Here is a 24,929-nt window from a genome sequence, read left to right on the forward strand (position 1 = left end):
ATTAAAAGGCACTTGTTCCTTGGAGGAAAAGCTATGACAAACCTAGACAGCATATTTAAAAACAGAGACATTACTTTGCCAACAAAGGTCCATCCAGTCAAAGCTGTGGTTTTTCCAGTAGTCATGTACAGATGTGAGAGTTGGACCATAAACATGGCTGATGGCTGAAGAATTGATGCTTTTGAACTGTGGCATTCGAGAAGACTCTTGAGAGTCCTTTTGGACTGCAAGGAGATCCAACCAGTCCATCCTAACGGAGATCAGTCCTGGGTGTTCATTGGAAGGACTGATGCTGAAGCTGAAATTCCAATACTTTGGCCACCTCATGCAAAGAACTGACTTATTAGAAAAGACCGTGATGCTGAGAAAGATTGAAGGCAGGAGGAGAAGGGGATGACAAGGATTAGATGGTTGGATGGCATTACCAACTCAATGCACATGAGTTTGAGCAAACTCCGAGCGTGCAGGAGGGCAGGGAAGCCTGGCGTGCTGCAGTCCATGGGGTCGCAAAGAGTTGGACAAAACTGAGCGACTGAACAACAACAGACCAAGAGACAGCAAACTTTTCTATAAAGGGCCACCCTGATGATAAATGTTTTAGGCTTTGCAGGCCAAAAAAATCTGTTGTAAATAACCAATTCCGCACTTGCAACATAAGAGAACCAACAGACAATACATAAACTAACAGGTGTGGCTGTATCTCAGTAAAATTTTCTTTATAAAAGCGTCTGGCAGGTGTATTTGGCCTGTAGTCATAGTCTAACAGGCTTCCCAGCTGGCATAAGTGGTAAGGAACCTGCCTGCCAGTGCAGGAGACATAAGAGACAGGGTTCAATACCCTGGAGGAGGAAATGGCAACCCATTCCAGTATTCTTGGCTAGAGAATCCCATGGACAGAGGAGCCCTGAGGGCTACAATCCACAGGGTCATAAAAAGTCGGACACAGCTGAAGCGACTTAGCAAGCACAGTCTAACAATCCCTATTCTTTTCTTTTCAAATTCTTTAAAACATGTGTGATAATTTAAAGCAAAATTTGCATCACTGTCTGAAGGGGTATGTGAACCATGCAGATAGACAACTACAGCATAGATGAGTGTAACGAAAGGGAGCTACGTGGTGACAAGATTATAAACTGTAATAAGTGTAGTGGGTTGAGTTGTGTACCAATAAAGATATATTCAGGTTCTAACCCCTGGTATCTCTGAATCTAATTATATTTGGAAATAAAGTCTTCAGCGAGGCAGTCAAACTAAAAGAAGATAATTCTCAGTTTGTGGGGGCCCCAAATCCGATGACTAGTATCTTTTTAAGAAAAAGGAGAGACATAGAGATATACAGAAAAGAAAGATAATCAAATAAAAATGAAGGCAAAAATATGAGTGACATAACTGTAATTTAAGGAACATCAAGGATTTCTGACAACAACCAAAAGGTAGAAGAGGCAATAAAAGATTCTCTCCTAGAGCCTTGAGAAGAAGCATGGACCTGCTGCTACCCTGACTTCAGACTTCTAATCTCTAAAACTAAGACACAACATGAAAAGTCTTAAATCTATTGAAAAAATTGAATTCACACTTAAATTCCTCCAGGTTCAGATAGTTTCACCAGTAAACCTTCCAAAGATTTCTAAAGAAAGAATGCCACTCTGACACAATGTCTTCCAGAAAAATAGAACAAAACTGATAGGAAATAATACTTCCTATCATTTTTATGACACTATCATTACATGGATACCAAAACCAAAGACAATGTAAGGAAAAAAAAAACCTGTAAGACTGATATCCCTCAAAAAAAGAGAGTAAAAATCCTCAACAAAATATTAGCCAATCAAATTCAAGAAAATAAAGATAAATGACAAATAAGCCTTATTCTGGGACTATATTTGCTCACCTTTCTCTCAGTTTCTTGAATAAGAAAAAAACATATGAAATAATAGCAACATACTGTTGAGTTTGTAAAATATTTAACTGTGATATGTATAACAGCACAAAAAGGGAGAAGAGAGAGCTGTATAGGAGTAAAATTTCTATATCTCACTAGAATTAAACTAGTGTGTCTGAAGTAAATTCTAGTAAGAATACAGTAAGCCTGAGTGCAACTCCTAAGAAAGTAATACAAAAGGATATGGTGAAAATAACATTAGAGGATCTAAAATGGTATATTAGAAAAACATCATCTGATGTAAAATTAGAAAGCAGCAGAGGAGGAATAAAACATCAGACAAGACACAAAAACATACAGAAAACACAGCAAAACGGCAGGTTTTATATCTTACATCAGTAACAATATAAAATGTAAACAAAGAATCCAGTCAAAAGGCAGTGTCAGACTGCAAAAATATAAATAACACAATCTAAATGTCCATCAACAGAAGAATGGATAAAGATGTGGTATATATACTTACATATATATGGGGTTTGTGTGTGTGTGGATATATACACATACATACATATATATATACACATACACACACACACATACAACCTTCAAGATGCACAAGTTGGATTTAGAAAAGGCAGAAGAACCAGAGATCAAACTGCCAACATTCACTGGGTCAGAGAGAAAGCAAGGAATTCCAGAAAAACATCTACTTCTGCTTTATTGATTACGCTAAAGCTTTAGACTATGTGGATCACAACAAACTGTGGAAAATTCTTAAAGAGATGGGAATACCAGACCACCTTTTCTGCCTTCTGAGAAACCTGTATGCAGGTCAAGAAGCAACAGTTAGAAGAGCTGAACATGAAACAATGGACTGGTTCAAAATTGGGAAAGGAGTACGTCAAGGCTGTACACTGTCACCCTCTTACTTAACTTATACGCAGAGTGTATCATGTGAAATGCCAGGCTGAATGAAGCACAAGTTGGAATCAAGATTGCTGGGAGAAACAGCAACAGCCTCAGATATGCAGATGACACTACTCTAACGGCAGAAAGGGAAGAGTAACTATTGAGCTTCCTGATGAAGGTGAAGGAGGAGAGTGAAAAAGCTGGCTTAAAACTCAACACTAAAAAACTAAGATCATGGCATCCCACTCCATCACTTCATGGCAAACAGATGGGGAAAAAGTGGAAACGGTGGCAGGTTTTATTTTCTTGGGCTCCAAAACTACTGTGGATGGTGACTGCAGCCACAAAATAAAAAGATGCTCCTTTTCTTGCTCCTTGCAAGAAAAGCCATGACAAACATAGACAGCATATTAAAAGGCAGAGATGTCACTTTGCCAACAAAGGTACATCTAGTCAAAGCTAGACTACTGGTTTTTCCAGTAGTCATGTACGGATGTGAGAGATGGACCATAAAGAAGGCTAAGCACCCAAGAATTGATGCCTTTGAGTTGTGGTACTGGAGAACTGTTGAGAGTCCCTTGAACTGCAAGATCAAACTAGTCAATCCTAAAGGAAATCAACCCTGAATAGTTATCGGAAGGACTAACACTGAAGCTGAAGCTCCAATACCTTCACCACCTGATGCGAAGAGCCGACTCAGTGTAAACGACCAAAAGACCGTGATGCTGCAAAAGATTGAGGGCGAGAGAAGGGAGTGATAAAGGATGAGATGGTTGGATGGCATCACCAACTCAATGAAAATGTAGTTGTCGTTCAGTCACTCAGTCGTATCCAACTCTTTGCGACCCCAGGGACTGCAACACACCAGGCTTCCATGTCCTTCACTATCTCCCGGAGTTTGCTCAAATTCATGTCCACTGAGTGCTCAAATTTATGTCCACACACACACCCACACCCACACACCTGAGTCACTTCACTGTACACCTGAAATTAATACAACATTGTAAATCACTTTGATTTCAATTAACATTTTATTGCTAAAAAATGCTAACCATCAGAGGCTTCAGTAAATCATAATCTTTTGGCAATAGTATCATAAAAAATCACAGATAACAGATCACATAACAAACATGATAACAATAAAAAAAGTTTAAAATATTCTAAGAATTATTGAAGTCTGACACAGAGACACCAAGTGAACAAATGTTGGAAAAATTGGCACCAACATATTTACTTAACACAGAGTTGCAACAAACTTTCAATTTATAATACACAAAATATCTTCAAAGCACAATAAAAAAGGTATGTCTGTATTGCTTGTTTCCCCTCAAGATCAAGTGGCTGACAGGGAGCTGTTGGTTTGCTGTTGCTGCTGCTGAGCATCACTAGTTTCCTACTAAATATTGCTAGCCTGGGAAAAGATCAAAGTTCAAAACTGTAAATACAGTTTCTACTTGATTGCTTTTGTACCATTGCAAAGTTGAAAACTCAAAACAATCATAAGTTGGAGACTTTCTGTAATAGATTTTATAACAGTTTAGTAAATGAGCTCAGCAAGTTTGCAGAGTACAAAATAAATATGCAAAAATCAACTGCATTTCTAATCTGAAAATAAGAAAACAATTCCATTTATGAAGCATCAAAGAGAATGAATTACTTGGTAATGAGTTTAACAAAAGAATTACAAGACTTATCTTCTGAAAACTACAAAACATTGTCAAAAAAACCTAAAGATCAACTATGTAAATGGAAACTACAGTAACAGAACAAGTAAGATGGCAATACTCCCCAAACTGATCTACTAACTCAAAACAATCTGGCTTCTTTGAAGAAAATGACAAACTACTTCAAAAATTCACATGGAAATTCAATGGACTCAGACTAATAACAATTATCTTGAAAGAAGAACAAAGTTGAAGGATTCATTCTTCCATACTTGAAAAGTTCACAATGCAATAGACATACTGGCATAATGATAGATATAGCAACAAAGAAGAATTTAGTCTAGAAAAACCCTCACATTTTATAGTCATTTTGTTTTAGATGGGATACCAAGATAATTCAATGGGGAAAAGTATAGTCTTTTCAACACATAGTGCTGGGACAACTTAATACCCACATGTAGAAGAATCAAGCTGGACCCATTTTCTTATATTACACACAAAATGTACTCATATGGCCCATAAACATAAATATATGAGCTGAAACTCTGAGAAAACATAGGAATAAATCTTCAAGACCTTAAGTTCTCAACATGAAAGAATGAACAAGATAACATGCTGTATTTCATCAAAATTTAAAACTTTTCTGATGAAAATTATACCACTTAACAAGTAAAAATAAAACCCAGAGAATGGGAGAAAAATTACATACCTAGTCAGGAATTTGTACCTAAAATAAAGAACTGCTACAACTGGTTAATAACAAGACAAACTGGTTTAAAACTAATTTAAAAATAGACAAAGGATCTGGATCTGAATAGACATTTTTTCCAAAGAACATACACATATATGTACACACACACACAAAATTTGATGTCATTAACCACCAGGATAATTTTTAAGTGAAGTATCTAGATCATACACAGGAGGATGAGAACAATAAAAACACAAACAATAACAAACATTTGTCAGAATTTGTAGAAAATGAAACCCTCACATATTGCTGGTGGAAATATATAATGGTACAGCAGCTTTGGATAATAGCCTGACAATTCAAGAAGTTAAACACAGTCATCATTTGACCAAACAATTCTACTATGTATGTAGCCAAGAGAAATATATATACATACATAAAAACTTACACAAGTTCATAATAGTCAAAAAGCAGAAACAATCAAAATGTCCATCAACTGATAACACATAGATGAAACGGGATATACCCATTCTGTGACATATCCCACAGAAATAAAAGGATTAAGATGTGAATACTTCATCATGTATGATCTTTGAAAACACCATGCCAAGTGAAAGAAGCCAGTCACAAACGATCATGTATTCCATTTACGTGCAACATACAGGACAGGAGAATGTAGAGAGACAGGAAGTAGATCTGTGGCTGCCTAAGTTGATGGAGGTGGGGGTTGGAAAGAAACGGGGAGGGCCAGCTAAAGGGTATGAGTTCTTCTGAGGTGAGAAAAATGTTCTAAAATTAATTGTGGCAGTGGTTACAAAGATATAAGAAAATACTAAAAACCACTGAACTGCACAATCTTAAATGGGTGAGTTAAAATATGATAAGTGAATTGTAACTCTATGAAACTGTTTACATTTTAAGACTGAAAATCAGGCAAGGATGTTCCAGCCAGTGCAATAATGCAAAAAAAGAAAAGAAAAGAACAAACAAGACAGATGGGAAAAATAGAAAAAACAAATCTTCCTGTCTATAGATGACATGGACTGCCTAAGCAAAATATGCTAAACCATCTATAAAAAAGCTCCTAGAACTACTATGTAAGTTTTGCAAGGTCAAAAGCATGATCAAAGTATGAACAAAATCCTATTTCTATATGGAAGTGAAAGTGTTAGTTGCCAAGTTGTATCCAACTCTTTGGGACTGTAGCCCACCAGGCTCCTTTGTCCATGGGATTCTCCAGGCAAGAATACTGGAATGGGTAGCCATTTCCTTCTCCAGGGGGTCTTCCCAGTAGATAGTATATTATAGCTCCAAATAGTTTCCCCCAAATTAGACATTCAGGTATAAATATAAAATAGTTATAAATTTAACAAAAAGAGCAAATTCTATATACTGAAAGCAACAAAACTTTTATGAGATAAATCAAAGATACTATGTCTAAGGATGGGAAGGCAGTATAATTAAGATGTCAACTCTCTCCTAATTGATCAACAGATCAATTAAATACAATGCCAATCAAAATCCCCAAAGGATTTTTTTAATAAAGAGAAATAGATTTCCATCAGTCATTAGGAAAATCCAAGTAAGAACCACAATGAGCTCAAACACACAAGAATAGCTATATTCACACAAATAGACAAGTACTGGCGAAGAAATGGACAAACTGGATCCCTTACACATTGCTGGCAAAATGTAACACTGCTCCAGGTGCTAGAAATACAGTCAAGATACTAAGTAGAAATGAAGCAGGGAGATATCTGCTCTCATAGAATTTTCTTCTAGCTAACAAATAATGAACAGAAATTACTTTTTTAATATTAAATTATTTGGCTGCATCTGGTCTTATAGTTGAGGCATTGCAGGATCTTCAATCTTTGTTGCAGCATTCAGGTTTTTCAGTTGCAACATGTGAACTCTTACTTGCAGCATATGAGATCTAGTTACCAGATCAGGGATGGAACCTGGGCCCCCGGCATTGGGAGGGCAGAGTCTTAGCCACTGGACCATCAGGGAAGTCCCCAGAAATGATTTTTGATACTGACAAATGTTAAGCCAAATATAGAGTATTATAATATTGCAAAAGGTAAACTGGATAAAAGTAATCAGGAATTACTTTTTGAGATTACAACTGATAAGTCATTCAAAGGATGAGGGTGTATGTGTATAAAAAAACTCACCAATTCAATAAGGACTCAAAAATATTTTCTATTTCTCATCTGATTAAATAAAATAGCTTTTCTCTCTTTAATAAATACATGTAACTAACCAAAGTATTTTAATCTACAGAAATGATCACTACTATCATAAACTGGTATGCTGTTTACGAGAACTCAATAAGACTGATTTTAATTAGGTTTGATTTTTTAAACAATGAAGTTAAAATAACACACTCCTATCTTCATTGACCCCATGGGGTATAAAGCACTCTGCATTAAGAACCACAAGCCTAAATGAAAATGTTTCTAGTGTACCTTAATGCCTAAAAACTAATACTAGTTTTTAAGGATCTTAACTCATTTTTTTCCTGTCTTCAAAGGCACAATTTAGTATCTGTCCCACTTTCATCATCATGTGTATGCCCACTTAATTTCCACTCTGTACCTGTTCTATTAACTTCTTTCTTCTACATTACATGTTTTCAGAATGAACATCCTGCTTTGTTTTCATCGAACATCTTTTCTCCTATTGATTGTACAGTTAAAAAGTTATCAATATTTGGTTTAAACAATATCAAGACAATAAATCAACTAGACTTACTCCGTAAAAATTGTTTTTAAAAAATGTGACATATTGGCAAACCAAAATTTTGTAGTAAAAAAAAAAAAAACCACCAAGATATCCTTCAAAATTTGGCATCCTTATTCCAAAGTTTCTATATACTATATACAATCAGCAAAATTTACTATTATTCCTCTACCATTTTACTTTTTTCTTTCCAAAGATCAAGCCTAATTTGATACAAGCATAATCATTGTTTATGGTCAAAATATAAGTTTTATTAGCCTTTTAATTATTTAGGTAAATTTAAAATTATCTTTGGCCACAAATACACACTACTGATTTAATTTGCTAAAAGCCACATTAACTCCTCAGTTTCAAGGCCAAATAAAAATATTATTGCATTCAACAAACATACAGGGGAATTAAAAATTAATAATCCACAAAGTGAATTATGTCTTAGAAAAGTATCTGGTACCTAGTAGGCATTAATTAAACTTTGCTGCATGAATAAACTGTGTGTGAAAAGCACTTACTACAGAACATGACTAAAAAAATACTAGTTTCCTGACTGCTTACTCCCCAAGAACATATTACTCTTTGAAAAAATTATCCACAATAAGGAAGAGTTGATCTTATTGGCTTTTCCCCCTTCCTTATATTTTACTAAGCTTTCCAAGCTGTTAAAAAAAGTTTTACGAATTGTCATTTTTATTACAACTTTAATTAGGAGAAATCTACAATTTTGTAACCTAAAGTAAACTAATCAAGACTTTAATCACTTTCACTATATGAAACTTTTTGCAAGCATAAATATGTGCTTCTTGAAGCCACTAATGAAGACTAATAAAAAATACAAAACTGCAACTCTATGGGTAGGCACAATTGTTAGTAGATAAAAAGCAGATGTTAGACATCACCACCCAAGAATCATCACTTGAATCACACTACCATTTTTACAAGAGTCTACATACAGTGTTTATATATAACACCCTAAATACTACAGCAATATTCAAATATAATTACATCCCCTTTAGAAAAAAAGGAAACTGAACTTCAGAAAGGTTATGTAACTTGCCTATACTTACAGGATGGGAGAACAAGGACAAGGTTCCATGTCAAAGTCATTTAGTTCTAAACCCTGTACATTTTTCACTATTAAATCACACCTTCACATAATCTATACATAAATTTAAGTCTAGCAATACACACAATCTGGAAGAGATTTTAGCATCCTCATGATAGAAGATGGAGAAGGAAATAGCAACCCACTCCAGTATTCTTGCCTGGAGAATCCCAGGGACGGAGGAGCCTGGTCGGCTGCTGTCTATGGGGTCGCATAGAGTCGGACACGACTGACGCCACTTAGCAGCAGCAGCAGCATGATAGAAGACATGTAGCAAAATTGTGGAGGAAGGGATACTCACTATACTAAATACCCATTCATTCAATCAATGAATTCAATCAATGTTTTTAGGCCCTATTAGCACAACAGAAAACTATCCAAAAGAAATGAGTGACTGATACATGAAGCAACACTGAAAAAATCAAAATGTTATGCTGAGCAAAAGATGTCAGACACAAAAAGAATGCATATTATACAATTCCATTTGCTCAAATCTCTAAAAACAATTCTAATCTACAGGGACAAAAAGCAGATTAGTGGTTTGTCTGTGGCTACAAATGAGGACTGCCTGGAATAATAAACTCTGGGTATGATGGGCAATAGGAGATACATGTATACACATTTTAAATCTTCCTAAAATGTTTAGGCAGCGAATTAACATGCTTTAAAAAAATCTTAGTACAATAAACATTTGACAGAAATTAGTTGTAGTAGAACTAGCATCATTAGCTGCCTGGTCGTCAACTGTTCTGTCCTCTTACTACAAGATTTATTTTCAGCCAACTAAAGTTCCCTAAGTTATAGTTTTTCTACAAGGAATATAAATCACACATGGGCCTTCAAATGTTACATATATATTTTTATACTCTACTAACTGCATTACATCTTGCTTCCCAATTTAAGAGCTAGTTCTATAGATAAAAGGGCTTGCTTCCCCGGTGGCTCACACTTTAAAGAATCTACCTGCAATGCAGGGGACTGGGGTTTGATTCCTGGGTCAGGAAGATCTCCTGGAGAATCCAGTATTCCTGCCTGGAGAATCCCAAAGACAAATGAGCCTGATGGGCTACAGTCCATGGGGTCTCAAAGAGTTGGACACAACTGAGCAACTAATACTTTCACTTATTCACTTTCTATAGATATAACAAATGCTTCCTAAGTAAACATAGCAGCTACTCTTAGCATAATTCCGAGTCAGAGAAATATGAACTTCTGGCATTCCAAAAAGACATGGTGCTGTGATTTTAAACTATGTACTCCAACAGTGGGCCATGAAATAAATTCAGTGAATCAAAACTAGCATGCTTAAAGACATGATATATAATAGAAGACATCTGAATGCACCTTGCAGTAAGGAAAATGTTTTCTGAGATTTGTTGTTCTTTTTTTCTTTCAGTCACATACAGATGCATAAACACTCAACACTCAATCCACACTATGGATACTGGTTTGAGGCAGCAAAAAAGTGAATGTCTTCTACAAATACAGTAGAGCAAGAATAACAGTGTAATGAAAAAGTAGTAAGCTTTGAAATAAAAAAAACCCAACAAAAAAAACCCCAAAGTTTTTAATCTTAGTTCTGCTACTCATTAGCTATATGAACTTGGAGAAGTGGATTGTAGGTTGTCTTATAGAACCTTTATTTAACCAACTATAAAATGAGAAGTATTCAACTAATTTTGTATATGTAATAATTGTGAAGAGTACAGATAAGATCATTGTACGGAAAGTAAAAGCCAAAGAACTTTTGATGGCTTTACAAAATCTTCCCTGACTTACCTTTAAATAAGTCATCCATCTACCTTTTCTCCATCTGTCTACCTTTCTCCTTTCCCACCACACCCCAGTCACATACACCTCTTGCAATTTTTCAATCGTAAGACATCAAATCATAAAACACCCTCTCCCAGGGCATCTGCTCCTGTTTTTGTCCCTAACTGGAACCCCTTTCTCTTGAACATGCACAAGATTGCTCTTCCACTCACATCACCTTCTAAGGGAGGACTTCCATGACCAGGCAATTTAAATCTGCATCCCATACAGATAGTCCAAAGCTCCAATACCTTGGCCACCTGATAAGAAGAGCTGACCCATCAGAAAAGACTCTGATGCTGGGAAAGATTGAGGGCAGGAGGCGAAGGGAACAACAGAAGAGGAGATAGTTGGATGGCATCACCGACTCGATGGACATGATTCTGAGCAAACTCTGGGAGATGGTGAAGGACGGGGAAGCCTGCTGCAGTCCATGGGGTCACAAAGAGTCAGACATGACTGAGCGACTGAACAACATATGTTATAGGCTTTGATTTGATATCCATGGATAAATTTGAAAATAACAGGTGGTTTGCTAGTGGAGGGTATGAAAAGTACCATTATATGTTTGCTAACTTTATTTCTGTGAGAAATATCAACAACTTTTATTTGCCAGAAGAAATATCAACAACCTCAGATATGTAGATCATACCACTTTAATGACAGAAAATGAAGGGCAACTAAAGAGCCTCTTGATGAAGGTGAAAGAGGAAAGTGAAAAAGCTGGCTTAAAACTCAACATTCAAAAAATTAAGATCATGGCATCTGATCCCATCACTTCACAGCAAATAGTTGAGGAAAAAGTGGACATAGTGGAAGATTTCACTTTCTTAGGTTCCAAAATCACTGTGGGTGGTGACTGCAGCCACACAATTAAAAGACACTTGCTCCTTGGAAGGAAAGCTATGAGAAACCTAGACAACATATTGAAAAGCAAAGGCATCACTTTGCCAACAAGTCTGTCTAGTCAAAGATACGGTTTTTCCAGTAGTCATGTATAGATGTGAGAGCTGGACCATAAAGAAGGCTGAGAGGCCAAGAATTGATGTTTTTGAACTCTGGTGCTGGAGAAGACTCTTGAGAGTCCCTTGGACAGCAAAGAGATCAAACCAGTCAATCCTAAAGGAACAAAACCCCAAGTATTCATTGGAAGGACTGATGAAGCTCAAATATTTTGGCCATCTGATGAGAACAGCTGACTCACTGAAAAAGACCCTAATGCTGAGAAAGACTGAAGGCAGGAAGAGAAAAGGGTGACAGAGGATGAGATGGTTGGATGGGATCATCAACTCAACGGACATGAATTTGAGCAAGCTCCAGGAGATAGTAATGGACAGGGAAGCCTGGCATGCTGCAGTCTATGGGGCTGCAAAGAGTCAGACAAAACATAGTGATTGAACACACAACTTTGTTTCATATTTGTGTAATAATTATTTACTGAAACTATCTCTTAATCACATCTTGAATAAATATTAGACAGTGGAAAATATTTATTACATAAAATTTTTAAAAAGAAATTACAAATCAGTAAGAATAGCCCAATTTCCCTTTAACAAAAATGGGAAGAGTTATTGTCTCTGGATGGTTTTTCTTTTTTTATATACTTCTCCAGATTTTCTAAAATTTTCACACTCACTTGTGTTACTTTACTAATAGGGAGTAAACGCAAAAACACATTGGAGCGCTTTTTAACACAAACATACAAACACGGTGAGTGGAAACAACAAACAATATTCCCCTGCAATACACAATCATCTTCCAGCTTCATCACTCTGTGATTCACTTTCCTTACTTCGCTACTGCAGCTACTTAGTACTATTCACTTTCCTTATATGGTATTTATTTTAATGCTTCCAAACGCTAAGTACCCAACAGATCTTTAAAATTACTCATACACATTACATAACGCAGAGACTATACAACAGTTTCAAACTACTGCACTGACTTCTTAATGCTCTTAATTATAAATTACAAATGAATTTCATTTATAGGAAAAAAAAGCATTATGTTCACAAAAATATGTTTGGCTAACAATGATAAGGAGAAAACACACAAGTTACCAAACCTAGGGGAAAAATATTCTAATTCAAAATCTTTCCTCCTTAATGAAGAGGGAATGATGAGAAAGGTACACTTCCTGTCATACATATGTACACACAGAAAGTATTAGGAATTCAGCATGCAAAAAATATCCAAGTATTAACTGACCTACTCTGAAACACAGCAGAATCATTTTTTTCCCCCACTCTCCCAACTCCCCAGTCCAATAGCCTAGTATTTAATTAAATAAAGGACAAACCACATGAATACCAAAGTACCACAAGGTAAAAGAAGTGAATGAATGAGTGACTGAACCACACGACTTAAGAAACTAGTTTCATCACCACCACTATTAATCTGGACTTTATACTTTCACATGCTTTATAGTTAGCCAGACATTTTTGCTTTTAACATCTCAGTTCTCATCAGCAACATGAGGAGGTAAGTGACTAAAAAGTTGGTTATCCAATACTAATCTGCGCAGGCACATAGCTAACAAATTCAAGGAACCCAGAAAGAATCCATCTTCAGAATCCAAGTGTTGTAGTCTGATGAAAATAACATATTATCCCTCCATTAAAGATGGGCACATACTCAAACCTTTCTCAACTTCTAAACAGTAAACGGTAGGTGCCACGCTAAGTATTTCTTCTGAACTTCCTCCAGAGTTCTGACGTGGGAACCACACTGCCAAGAACCTACTGTCAGGTGTTTCGCACTGTATTTAACCTGCTGCTGCCGCTGCTGCTGCCGCTGCTGCTGCTGCTAAGTCGCTTCAGTCGTGTCCGACTCTGTGCGACCCCATAGACGGCAGCCCACCAGGCTCCCCCGTCCCTGGGATTCTCCAGGCAAGAACACTGGAGTGGGTTGCCATTTCCTTCTCCAATGCATGCATGCATGCTAAGTCACTTCGGTCACATTCGACTCTGTGCGACCCCATGGACAGAAGCCCACGGGTTCCTCTGTCCCTGGGATTCTCTAGGCAAGAATACTAGAGTGGTGTGACATTTCCCTCTCCATTTAACCTTCTAAATAAGTCTAAAAGAAGATATTTTATTCATTTTAAGTAGATGAAAACTGAAGCACAGAGAAGAAACTTGTTATAGATAACCTGCCATAATTCAAGTCCTAAGTGACAGACACAGTATGAGTCCTAAGTCAGTGCTCTCCCTGTTAGACTTATCCCATTTAGCAAAAGAAATTACTAAATACCTATTATGTGCCAGGCACCGTGCCAAATGCTTCAGACAGAGAAATGCTAAGATGGATCTATGTTACTAACACAATATTATCTAAACAAAATTCTTGGTAGGAAAAACATCTAAGAATAAAACCGCACTCTTCTAGTTTACATTTACGAATTCAACACAAAAAGAGCATAGTGCACTCTGAAATAAATTGTGGCTAATTCTCATTTGCTTCAGAAGCTTATATTTAACTTGCAACCTCACTCCAAAAAACAAACAAAAAACCCCACAAGATCCTTTATTCATTATATCAACCTTATGAGGTAAATACAGTTTACCTATCCACATTTTCCCAAAGAGAAACCTGAAGTTTAGAAAGGATAAGTCATACAGCTAATTAAAAACATAACTGGTGACTCCAATTCAGGCTGGTGAGTACCAGAGACTGTAACAATCATGTAAAATTCCAGCACAATATAACTCTCTTTAATAGGAAATAGTTAAAATCAGTTCCATTTTATTCAGTCAAAAACTCAACAACAATTAGGCAACTTAGGCAGCTCCAGGTCATCATGTAGAAGAACATACTTCTGCTATGGAAACAAAAATAAAAAGGTACATAATGCATCCTATCAAAGTAGTAATTTGCTCAAATTGCATTCTTATGGAATCTTTTTTATTTAGAAACAGTTCATTTGGGCTGTTTTTTAAAATGTCAGAATTAATAATGTTAGCAACCTAAATTCATAACTTATGTACAGTATTTTGAAAAACACACACATTAGCATTGCAAAATAGGTACTGCTAGAAATACAATATAGGTATAAGTTTCTAAGAATGATCATTCCACTAATTTAGACTTGTTTGGTATCCTAATTTACTAAAGCAATGTTAAATTTCATGCCTGCAAACAGAATCAAATAACAATATTCAAACTCTGCCTGCCCTAAAACTTACATAACAAACCCCATTCATTCACATAAAACTTTACATTATGGACATTGGTTTATATATATAAAACAAGTTCTCTGGAAAATAACAAACTACAGAATTTCCAAGTTGTTAATAATTTAAAAATTCTGCCAATATAAATACAGAATACATTGTATGGAACAAAGAAAAAAAATCCTTCAAAAATGTCAGAAATACACTGAAACATCAAGTTTGTAATTTAATTATAAATCAACTGTGGAATCTAAAATTTCTCCCTGAAGTATAAATCTGATTTTCACTCACATTGTTTAAAAAAACTGGTTAATTATTCCTCGTGTAAAAAAAAAGTCTCTCACACTATGGCAAATTCATTCCTTCAGTCAACTTCTCATGAGGTCCCAAGATTCAATCAAGTACTACAGATTACTTTATCATTCTCTAAATCCAGTCTATCCTTCCAGACTTTTCATATCTGCAGTGCTGATTCTGTATCCCCCTCCCCCACCTAAATGAACTCCAAATCACCCTTCAGAACCCAGTTCAAACATCACTGAACTGAAACCAACTCTATCCTTTCCTCAGACAAGGTTGTTCTACTCTAGCATGTATCCACAGCATTCACCATAAAAACTGAACTTCAAGAATTAATTTATTGCACCTCTAACAGTTCATGGCACATGGTAATATTTATTGAACTGAACAAGGAAATCTAAGTAAACGTGAAAATCATTACTGATTAGTTTCTAAGAAAAGTCTATCAAAATACTGCAAAGTCAGAATCTCTTAAATGTTTTGATTATTCTATGCAAACACAAAGTTTTAAGTTTGTTCTCCTTTATAATTTTCCACTAATACAGAGATATACCCCTCATTCCACCAGATCCAGAAAACATTATCATGACCTCTTAAATGAAGAGTAATTCCTCCTCTCTACAGTTCTTCATAAAATATAAGCAACTGGGTCTGTCAAAACATTTTCAGCAGTTGGAAGACAAAGATTTATGTCTGAATTATCTCTTTTTCCCTTTTGAGTTTGCCCCTCTTTATGCATAAAGCACTAAGTAACTACTGATGAAATTCCTTGTTTTCAACAAACATGAAAAACTTGACTCCATCTCAGAGTCTTCTCTTCTCTCTGCATGGAAAACATTACCCAGACTTTTGCATTGCTGTCTCCTTTCTCACTTTCTGTTCAAAAGCTACCACCAGAGAGGTCTTCCCCTCATTACCCTACTTACTTAAAATAGTCTCCTCCTTCCATCTGTAACCAATTGCTGTAACTGTACCCCCCTTTATCTTCTTCATCATAATTGCCATCCTCTGAAATTGTGTTTGTGTACTATGTCTTCCCATCTAAGATGTTAGTTCGATGAAGGCAGAGACTTGTCCTGTTCACCATCATATATACCCAGCACTTACTGTAACATGTAGAAGATAATAAACACTCAAATTATTAAAGGGTTTAGTTGAAAATGTCTACTCAAAAACAAGCAAATTCTATGAGAGAAGACAAAGTCTTGATTTTTTTAAAATATATAATTGTAGGTTGGAAGTGACTCTACATCAAGTTCAGAGGTTTTCAAACTATGCTTGAAACATCTTAATACAATCAGAGGTCAAATTTCCTGAAGCACTGGACTGTGTATAACTATTCTACACATATGTATCTATTTTAGGATGTGTGACTCATAAACATACAAAACATACAGAACACAAAAGTGCATCAAGTATCAAATTTAAAATTTGGTGACTGTAATCTGTTCTGTCAGGTTAAACAGTTTTGCTATAGACCTCAAAGTTTGGCCGGGCACATCCATAAATATATGTACAATTTCTCTTAAATGTGCATAGATTAGAAAGGTTCTATGGCTCTGAAATTTTTCTAACGTAAGGCCAGACATGCTCACTCATAAAATTATAAAAACAATACCCTTAGAGCACTATTTCGGTACTAAATCAAGACAAAGTTCAACACATGATCTCCTCAAAAAATAACTGTGCAATAATAAGTAAACTTGTAAAACGTGGTGTCTGTGATACAATATTATTACTTACTCTCATTATAACACAGGATTATTACTAAAAGTTTTGGTGCTTCTTGAATATGTTTATCATTTTTTAAAAAATGTGAGCAGCTACTGTGTTCTGCCAAAAAGTCACTTGAAACACAAATTTCCTTATACTTCTCTTTCAAATTTCCATATTAAATGATCCCGAATCTTCAGGATGATCAGTTAAAAACAAAAACAAACCTTCTACTTACACCTACTTGATTTGATAAATCAGTATTTTCCCTATAGAGCAGCATTAAATTAGTGAGAGAGACATTAGATGCTAGGTTCAATCAAAGGATAAAACGGCCTTCAAAATTCCCAATTACTAATTTTCATGCTAATCAAAACAAATTGACTGTTCTATCTTTAAGTTAATGTTAAAATTTAACCTTATTAAAAAGTTTAAACTTATTTTAACACAACATTAAAATGACACTATAAAATTATAGTGGTGTTATTATGAAAATGCTTTGCGATTACCAAGTATTTTTTTTTTTACATACATACTAAGTAGTAAAACAAACTCAAAAGGAATGAGGTCCTTTGAACAGCATGGCAAACTTAGTGATTATTATTATTTTACCAACCTATGAAGGACTCTTACAAATAGAAAATTAAGTACAAAATTTGTATGAATAGTATCATAATCTATAATGTAAAAAGTTAATATAAAAACACATTCTTGCCAGATATGACACAAAACCAAATGTTCCTCTCCCAAACACACATTATTAATACTTGATCAGTCATTACATTTTGTCCAGATGTTGATACAAAATGGTTATGTTTCAACATCCAAAAATATAAATGAAAAATGATATATCAATATGTTTGAAAACAGGCAAATCTATTCACTGTTACCTGAACTGTCAGAACACAAATTTTTCTCTTATTTTATCATTTCTTGGCAAAGTAAATACGTACTGTGTGTGCATGCTCATCTACTTTCACATAAGGAAAGACATTTCAATTCAGTAAGAGCACAGAAAAAATTAGTGTCCCAAGTACTAGAACAAATTCTCTCTCTGTATCTTTCATAGCTTTTTGTCATTAAAAAGTCAATGAAAAATACATAGGCAAATGAGACATTTCAAGATCTTAAGTCAAATGTTAACATCTCCAATAAATGCAATTCTGGAAGTCATTTACTGTTTTGATTTCTATAGCTCAAAAAATGGACACAAAATTGGTGCACAATCTCTTATTCAAACACTTAAAGGCCAGATATTTCTCAAAATTGGAATTTGCCAGATTTTAGAAAGTTAAGACAGCATATATATCATGTATGACCTAAAACCTCACAGGGTGGCCTAGGCAGCACTTGCAATCAAATACATTAATATTCTACATAAAAATGGAAAATCAGGTTAAGACAGATAGACTATGATTAGGCTACTAATTTCAGTTGGAATTTGCCATCATGTTTGCTTTTTTAAAAAAGTCTGTTTTTAGAGCTTTTTGAAATTTAGACAGCCAATAAAAATACATTAAATCTTCTCACCCAATTTTCATAAGGAGAAAGGTATTCAAAAACTAGAGAACTCTTACTTTGTACTAGGCTCTGGGCCAGGCATTAGGAGTAAAAAGGTGGAGAAAGGGGAGGACATAGAATCTAACTTCAAAAAGCCCAAATCTAACAGTATCTCATGGTTAAGCAACTGTAAATATATATTATGGGGTAAATACAAAATATCTCCTTCAAGCACTGACCTTAATCATACAATACAGCAAGAAATGTGGACCTAGATACCGCCAGAAACATTCTGCTACTTTTTTAAGTCCTGTTCTTACTCCACACACATTTCTCCTAGAAGCTTGTTGTCTAGTTTCCCATAGGTTATTACAAAGCAAAACTGTAAGAAACAATTCAAGGAAGTAAAGGAATACAGGATGCCCTTCTTCCCCATCCCCTTCTCCAATCTTCTTCCAACGTGTGGACTGGGAAACGGCACAATGACAGCACCAAGTGTCAAGTGACAATCTGGCACCAGTTCAGTTTATTGCATATTTATTGATAACCAAGTATTACACACTTAGAAGGCACTAGAAATGTAAATATAAGTAAGACAAGACCTGCCTCACAGGTGCTTACAGTCCAGGGGAGGTTATTATGAATGGTGGGGATGGACAGTAAATTACAATACAGTGTGACACACTCAGTAGTAGAAATCTGAGGAATAAAAGCAGGACAGCAGGAGGATTTGGGAAATCAGGGAAGATTTCACTAAGAAACTGACACTATAGGTTCATTAAGGAAGTGGCACTATGTAGTTCTGAAAAATAAAGTTTGTCAAACAACAGAGAAGTGATAGAAATATCACCACCACTATCCCATTCAAGCCCCACATAAAAACATAAGCATGAAAGCAAAAAAAAAAAAAAAAAAAAAAAAGCATGGGGGAGTTAGCCGGGTGGTGAGGGTAGGGGGGATACCTTCAGGGTAAGTGGCAAATATGTCCAAAATATCAAGCTATATCTAAACAGACTTAGATCCCCAGTCTAAATACATACAAACCATTAAAGTGTATCCAGAAAACAATTTTTTTTTTTTTTTTCCATAGATAACTTATTTTGCCTCTCATGATTATATAAGCTATATGGTCTTACCAAAAACCAAAACACTATAAGACATTTTATTAATTCACAGTATAGCATACCCCCAAGGAATAATACCAAGAGATTATCATCTGTATTTCAGAGAACTATCAGAAAAAATAAACCACTAGGAATTCTTTTTTCCAGGTCATTTCTAATAGTACAGACAAAGTAAATAAATAAATAAGCCATATCAGCATGAGCCCTATCAGACTTGTCACAAGAGGAGTTTTAAGAGTTTAAAAAAGGATGTCAAACAGAAAAACTAAGGCAAAGAAGAAAATATATATATATATATATATATATATATATATATATAAATTAAAGAAAGAAAAGTTCAATGAAAAAAACCAAGGTAAAAATTATATAATAATTTTTACAACTCATTAGTCTGTTCTATGTTTTCAAAAGTAGACTTCCTAAACAGACACCAATTTTGATATAGATAATTCAAAAAATAGTACAGACAAAGTAAATAAATAAATAAGCCATATCAGCATGAGCCCTATCAGACTTGTCACAAGAGGAGTTTTAAGAGTTTAAAAAAGGATGTCAAACAGAAAAACTAAGGCAAAGAAGAAAATATATATATATATATATATAAATTAAAGAAAGAAAAGTTCAATGAAAAAAACCAAGGTAAAAATTATATAATAATTTTTACAACTCATTAGTCTGTTCTATGTTTTCAAAAGTAGACTTCCTAAACAGACACCAATTTTGATATAGATAATTCAAAAAAATCTAGAAAAGTCACAAGGAAATCTACTCCTTTAAGCATTAGGGGTAGAAATCATCCATAGTTAAGGAACAACAATCAGACCTATCATCATCCAGAATGATTCCTTTGTTATCAATACTACGATATCAGTAGTGTGTGTGATTCTATTCCAACATTACAGTGCAACTCGGTTTACCTCTGCCTCTAAAACTGCCCTACCTGGTACCTTGGTTTCTTTTGCTTCTTTGTGTCACAACATCTATTAGAAGTCTAAGTAACAAATAAATCTTAGTAGTATCTTTTCCTAAGATTGTATCACTATTTGCATAAGTTGTTCTCAAATGCCTAATAAGCAAGTACATGGAAAGTTTGCTTTTAAATATGTAATTATGACAGAATGAACTTTCTACAGTTAAAAATGTTAAGACAATTAAAAAATACTGTTCAACACAGCTTTTAAAGAGCAAAAAAAAAAAAAGTTTACTTATTTTTACCAATCTACTAACGTCTTATTTCATACGTAAACATGAAGCATACATTTTCCCACATTATTAGAAAATCTGATGAAGCATATTTGTGAGTGAAAAGGTAAACCTATAATTTTCCAGAAGCTGCAAAAGATTCTGCAAAGGTTTTTCAAAATACAGACACTTTTAATACCAGTATCTACTGAAGAGATTAAAAACCAAAACAACTGGGTTAGAAGCACTTCTAATAAAATCTACTCATAAATCTAAGTATTTAATTACTTTTGAACAAAGAATTTTCAGATTATAACTAACTTTGAAGTATCTCTGAGAAATCAAAGAGTAAATTAACTATCTAAAGTTACTAAGTAAAAGCATAAGTAACTAGCTCTCTTGGGGAGGAATATCATTCTGAAGTTTATGTTCAAGATCAGGTAGTTGGAAATGGAAGGGAACATAAATCACTCATGCATTATGCCCTCATCTTCCTGCCACATAAATTTACTTTAAAACTAAAGTATTACAGAAACTAAAAATCTTTACAAGGTTGTATCTGTTGGTTGGTTAAATATATAAGCAATTCTAATTCCCCAAAAGTATCAGATTAGGTTACAGATATCTTTATACAGTATACTTATAATAAAAGGGTTCTGCCAAAAAACTATGCTCACATTATTTTTACTGATGCAGCATTAATCAAGAAGCCAAAATGTGAGTTTCTCAATTTCTATCAAAAATACAAAGTAATCACAGAAGTCACTGCACTTCAAGCCCTCAAGCGGGGGAAAAATGAGAGCAAAGAACCTTTTTAAAATTAAATGAGGATCTTACAAAGTCAGGAAACAAGTGGGGCACAAGTTGTCATCTTTTCACATGTATCTTGTATTTTCCCTTTAGGGTTAATATTACACAAGAACTACAAACTGAAGAGATGCTCAACATACAAAGTTAACTAAAGATCTTGATCCAATAAGAAGTATTTCAGGAAGAGAGATCTGAATGTACACATCAAACTGTCTGAATTTAGTCATTTCAGACCACTGCGATTCTTAACCAACTCCTTACACTGAGGATAAAGTTATCTTCCACAGTTGCAAGAGAGACGTGTTCACCAGTAACACGTTTGAGAAATATCTTGTCAAATATACTAAGTATTTCCAAACAACATAAACCCAGTATGTAAACAAATATTTACAAATTTCTACCTCCTGCCTCCATATTTATTACTTCCACTTAAGTAGTTTTAAGGGGCAAATAAAGTTGCACTTACGATTCCAGAGGTCTAGAAATTCCTAGTATCAAGCATGACAGAAAATCTGTTCAGCTTTGAACTCCAAATTCAAGCAAGGCCTCCCTCGTGACAGATTCTAACTAAGTACTTCCTACCATTTCACCAAGAATCTAAGGGTTGCTATCAATGTATTTAATGATTAGAAAACGACCAGAAGGTTAAGAAAGGAGTAGGATTCTCTGACAAAGAGTTTTATGAAACAAAAGGTATTGCATTCGGTCTTCTGGATGTTAAAAACTGAAGGCATCTGCTCGGATTCTACGGGAGTTGATGCTTAGGTTCCTTTCAAGAGGGTGGCACCCGTGTGTAAGACTTTTATGATTGCAATATCGTACCCACAGGGCCTGGAATAAATGCAAATTCTAAGACCTTGGAAATGTTCTCATTAAAAACAACAACAACAAAAAACTCATATTCGCTAAGAACCACAGTTACCAAGAGTTAGAGGCTTTCTCTCCTAAAAGGACCAGAGCCTGAACTAAGAACTAAGTTTTAACCCTACTCACTTCTTCCGTGAAACTTTTCAGTTAGACTGAAGACAGCAAAAAGTGGAGAGGCCCCGGCGGAAGTAGAAACCTAGGGCTAGCAACTTCACAGACCGAGGCGTTTCGGGTTCCTCCGCCGCCCCAGGACTCTCCGGACTCAGTCACTACCAGACTACGGAAGCTTCACCCTCCGGGTGCGGAAGCAGAGGAAGCATCACAGTTGCACTCCTCCTTCCACCATCCACAGCCTTCGGTACCCCAGGGCCTGGCAGCTCCTGAGACCCGTTAGCCAGTCCAGGGTCCCCCATCTTTCACATATACATAGACAGAAACACACACAAGTTGTAGACGATGTACGTGTATTGAGAGAATGTAAACTGCCAAAGACCGGGGCAACTGCTGGGAAGGCGGCAGCGCCGTCTAAAGCGGGCCCGGGGTCCTTGGCCACCGCCGCTGTCGCCTTCTCTTCTTCCCCAAGAAGCAGCGCGGCGGAGGTTTCTCCGTGCTGGCGGGAGCCCGGGGGAGAGGAGTCTGGGGGAAGCCCCAGCGCCAGCCGAAGGGACCGGGCCTAGGATCCAGAACTGCCGCTGCAGCTACCCGACTACAGCGACGCTTTACGTCCCGTCCACCACCCTCCCCATACACACCCCCTCCCTCCCTCCACCGCCACCACCCCCCCTTCCCCGCCCGCTCCGCTCTCCCTCTCTCGATTGGAGCCGAGACAAAAGCAACGGGAAGCGGTGGGCCGGGACGCTGCCCGCGGACCCCGGGCGCGACCGGCCCGGCCCCGAGGCATTCCCCCGCCTTGCGAGGGCCCCGAATCCGCCGCTCCCGCCGCGCGCCCCGCTGCCAGACTTCCGAAAATTTGCCAAAAACTCACCGCATGAATTTTCTTGTCCCGCGGATCCAAGATGGCGACGTATCCACCGCGGAGGCTGCTGGGAGCAAGACCTTTACCCTCTGACCCCCGCCGTGACCCCCGCCGTTCCGACTTCCCTCCAGGCGGCGGCGGAAGGTGGGAGCGGCGATTGCGGACCGGACAGAGTTGGGGGTGGGTAGACTGCTTCTCGCGCGTTGGAGAGGGGACTCGGAGGGGCGCTTCCCCCCTTCGCTTTCCTCCTCGCGGCCCCCACCTTCTCTCTCACCAACTCACCGGGAGGCTCGTAGCTACTCCGCAGCCGTTACAGTGAGTAGGAACTCTGCTGCTGCTAGGCTCCCCTGGGTCCAGGTTGCTTCGCGCGGGCCACGGGCCCTAGGTCCGGGGAGGACCGCGGGGTCCAGGGGCGGGGAATGGTGAGGTGGCGTCGGTCCGCCCTCCCCGGGACTCGAAACGTGTTTGTGTTTGTGTTCCGCCCTGCGTTCCCCGCCCCCCCCCCCCCCCAACCCCCGTAGTCCGCCTCGTAGCGGCCCTCCCTCTGCTTCCTGAATCTCATCTGATCGCTGTTCAGTTTTCTTCCTTCAGACCCCGAAACCTCCGGTGCTTGCGCGCGCGCTTCCAGGGACAAGCAGCACGTCACCATCACTTTTTGAGAAGTGAGTGATCGTCAGCCGAAACCGTGGGTATTTGAACTCATCACGCTTCCTATATTATTATTTTTTTTAACTTGTTGGGAGGGAGCACATTGAGGGAGGGGGCAGGTTTTTAAAACTGTTGGGTGAGCTTTCCTGAATCAGATTTATAGCATTTTCTCCCTCTCACTCCCAAATGCCCACGTAAGCTGGAGTGACAGCCTGGGCTATCAGCAAGACCATCTGAAATTACGGTGGCTTTTTTGGAAACTTGGCAGAGTCTCTGCTTCCCAGAAAAATAATTGTAACTCAAACTAAAATTAGTTTTATTTTCTTTGAAATAATAACTCTCTCTCTCTATTCGTTTATATATTGCTCAACTCTTCCCTTTTGCTTGGTATTTTTGGACCTGAAAAAGAGCATTTGCATGTGTATTAGGAATCGTATCGTTTCATAAAGTGAAAATTGTTACTTCCTTTCTAGTTGAGTAATAGAATTTACTAATGTAAAATACACTTCCTTTGGGGTAAATAAAGTTTCTACTTCCCTTGTTTTGTTTCTTTTATAAAATCATCCTTCCAAAACCTGACTGTAATGTAATTTAAAATTTATAACTGAAGGGAAAGGGACATCTGTCAGTCAAAATAGCAGGAAAAATAAGGGTACTGTGGAATATAGATGACTTCTATGTTTATAAGGTACCAAGTATTTCTATGAATTAGTAGATACTGTGTGAATTTATTTAAACTATTAGGTGATGCTGATGAAGCCAGTAGAAAATGTTTTGCCTGGTTGTTCATTTTATTAAACATTCTGCTTCATTGTGTTTTTTTTTTTACTTCAGG

The 24,929-nt window shown here is 36.8% G+C and overlaps 1 protein-coding gene across 7 annotated transcripts in view; it reads right to left on the reverse strand.

Annotated features, from left to right (window-relative positions):
- CNOT2 (CCR4-NOT transcription complex subunit 2) overlaps window positions 1–23,872 on the reverse strand; it is a 120,165-nt gene extending 96,293 nt beyond the window's left edge. For 2 of the 7 annotated variants that reach the window (XM_061130002.1, XM_061129973.1), the window contains exon 1: window positions 23,456–23,593. Coding sequence is in view for 2 of the 7 variants with exons in the window: in XM_061129994.1 (XP_060985977.1) it covers window positions 23,456–23,460 (5 nt within the window). In the remaining 5 variants the exon portion in view is untranslated. Of the gene's footprint in view, window positions 1–23,455; window positions 23,594–23,728 lie in introns of those variants that run through there. The other 5 variants (XM_061129994.1, XM_061129972.1, XM_061130012.1 and 2 more) reach the window with 4 other exon arrangements.
- Between the last annotated feature and the right edge of the window lie 1,057 nt (window positions 23,873–24,929).

Source organism: Dama dama, chromosome 3 (assembly GCF_033118175.1).
Source record: "Dama dama isolate Ldn47 chromosome 3, ASM3311817v1, whole genome shotgun sequence".
Lineage (NCBI taxonomy): Eukaryota > Metazoa > Chordata > Mammalia > Artiodactyla > Cervidae > Dama > Dama dama.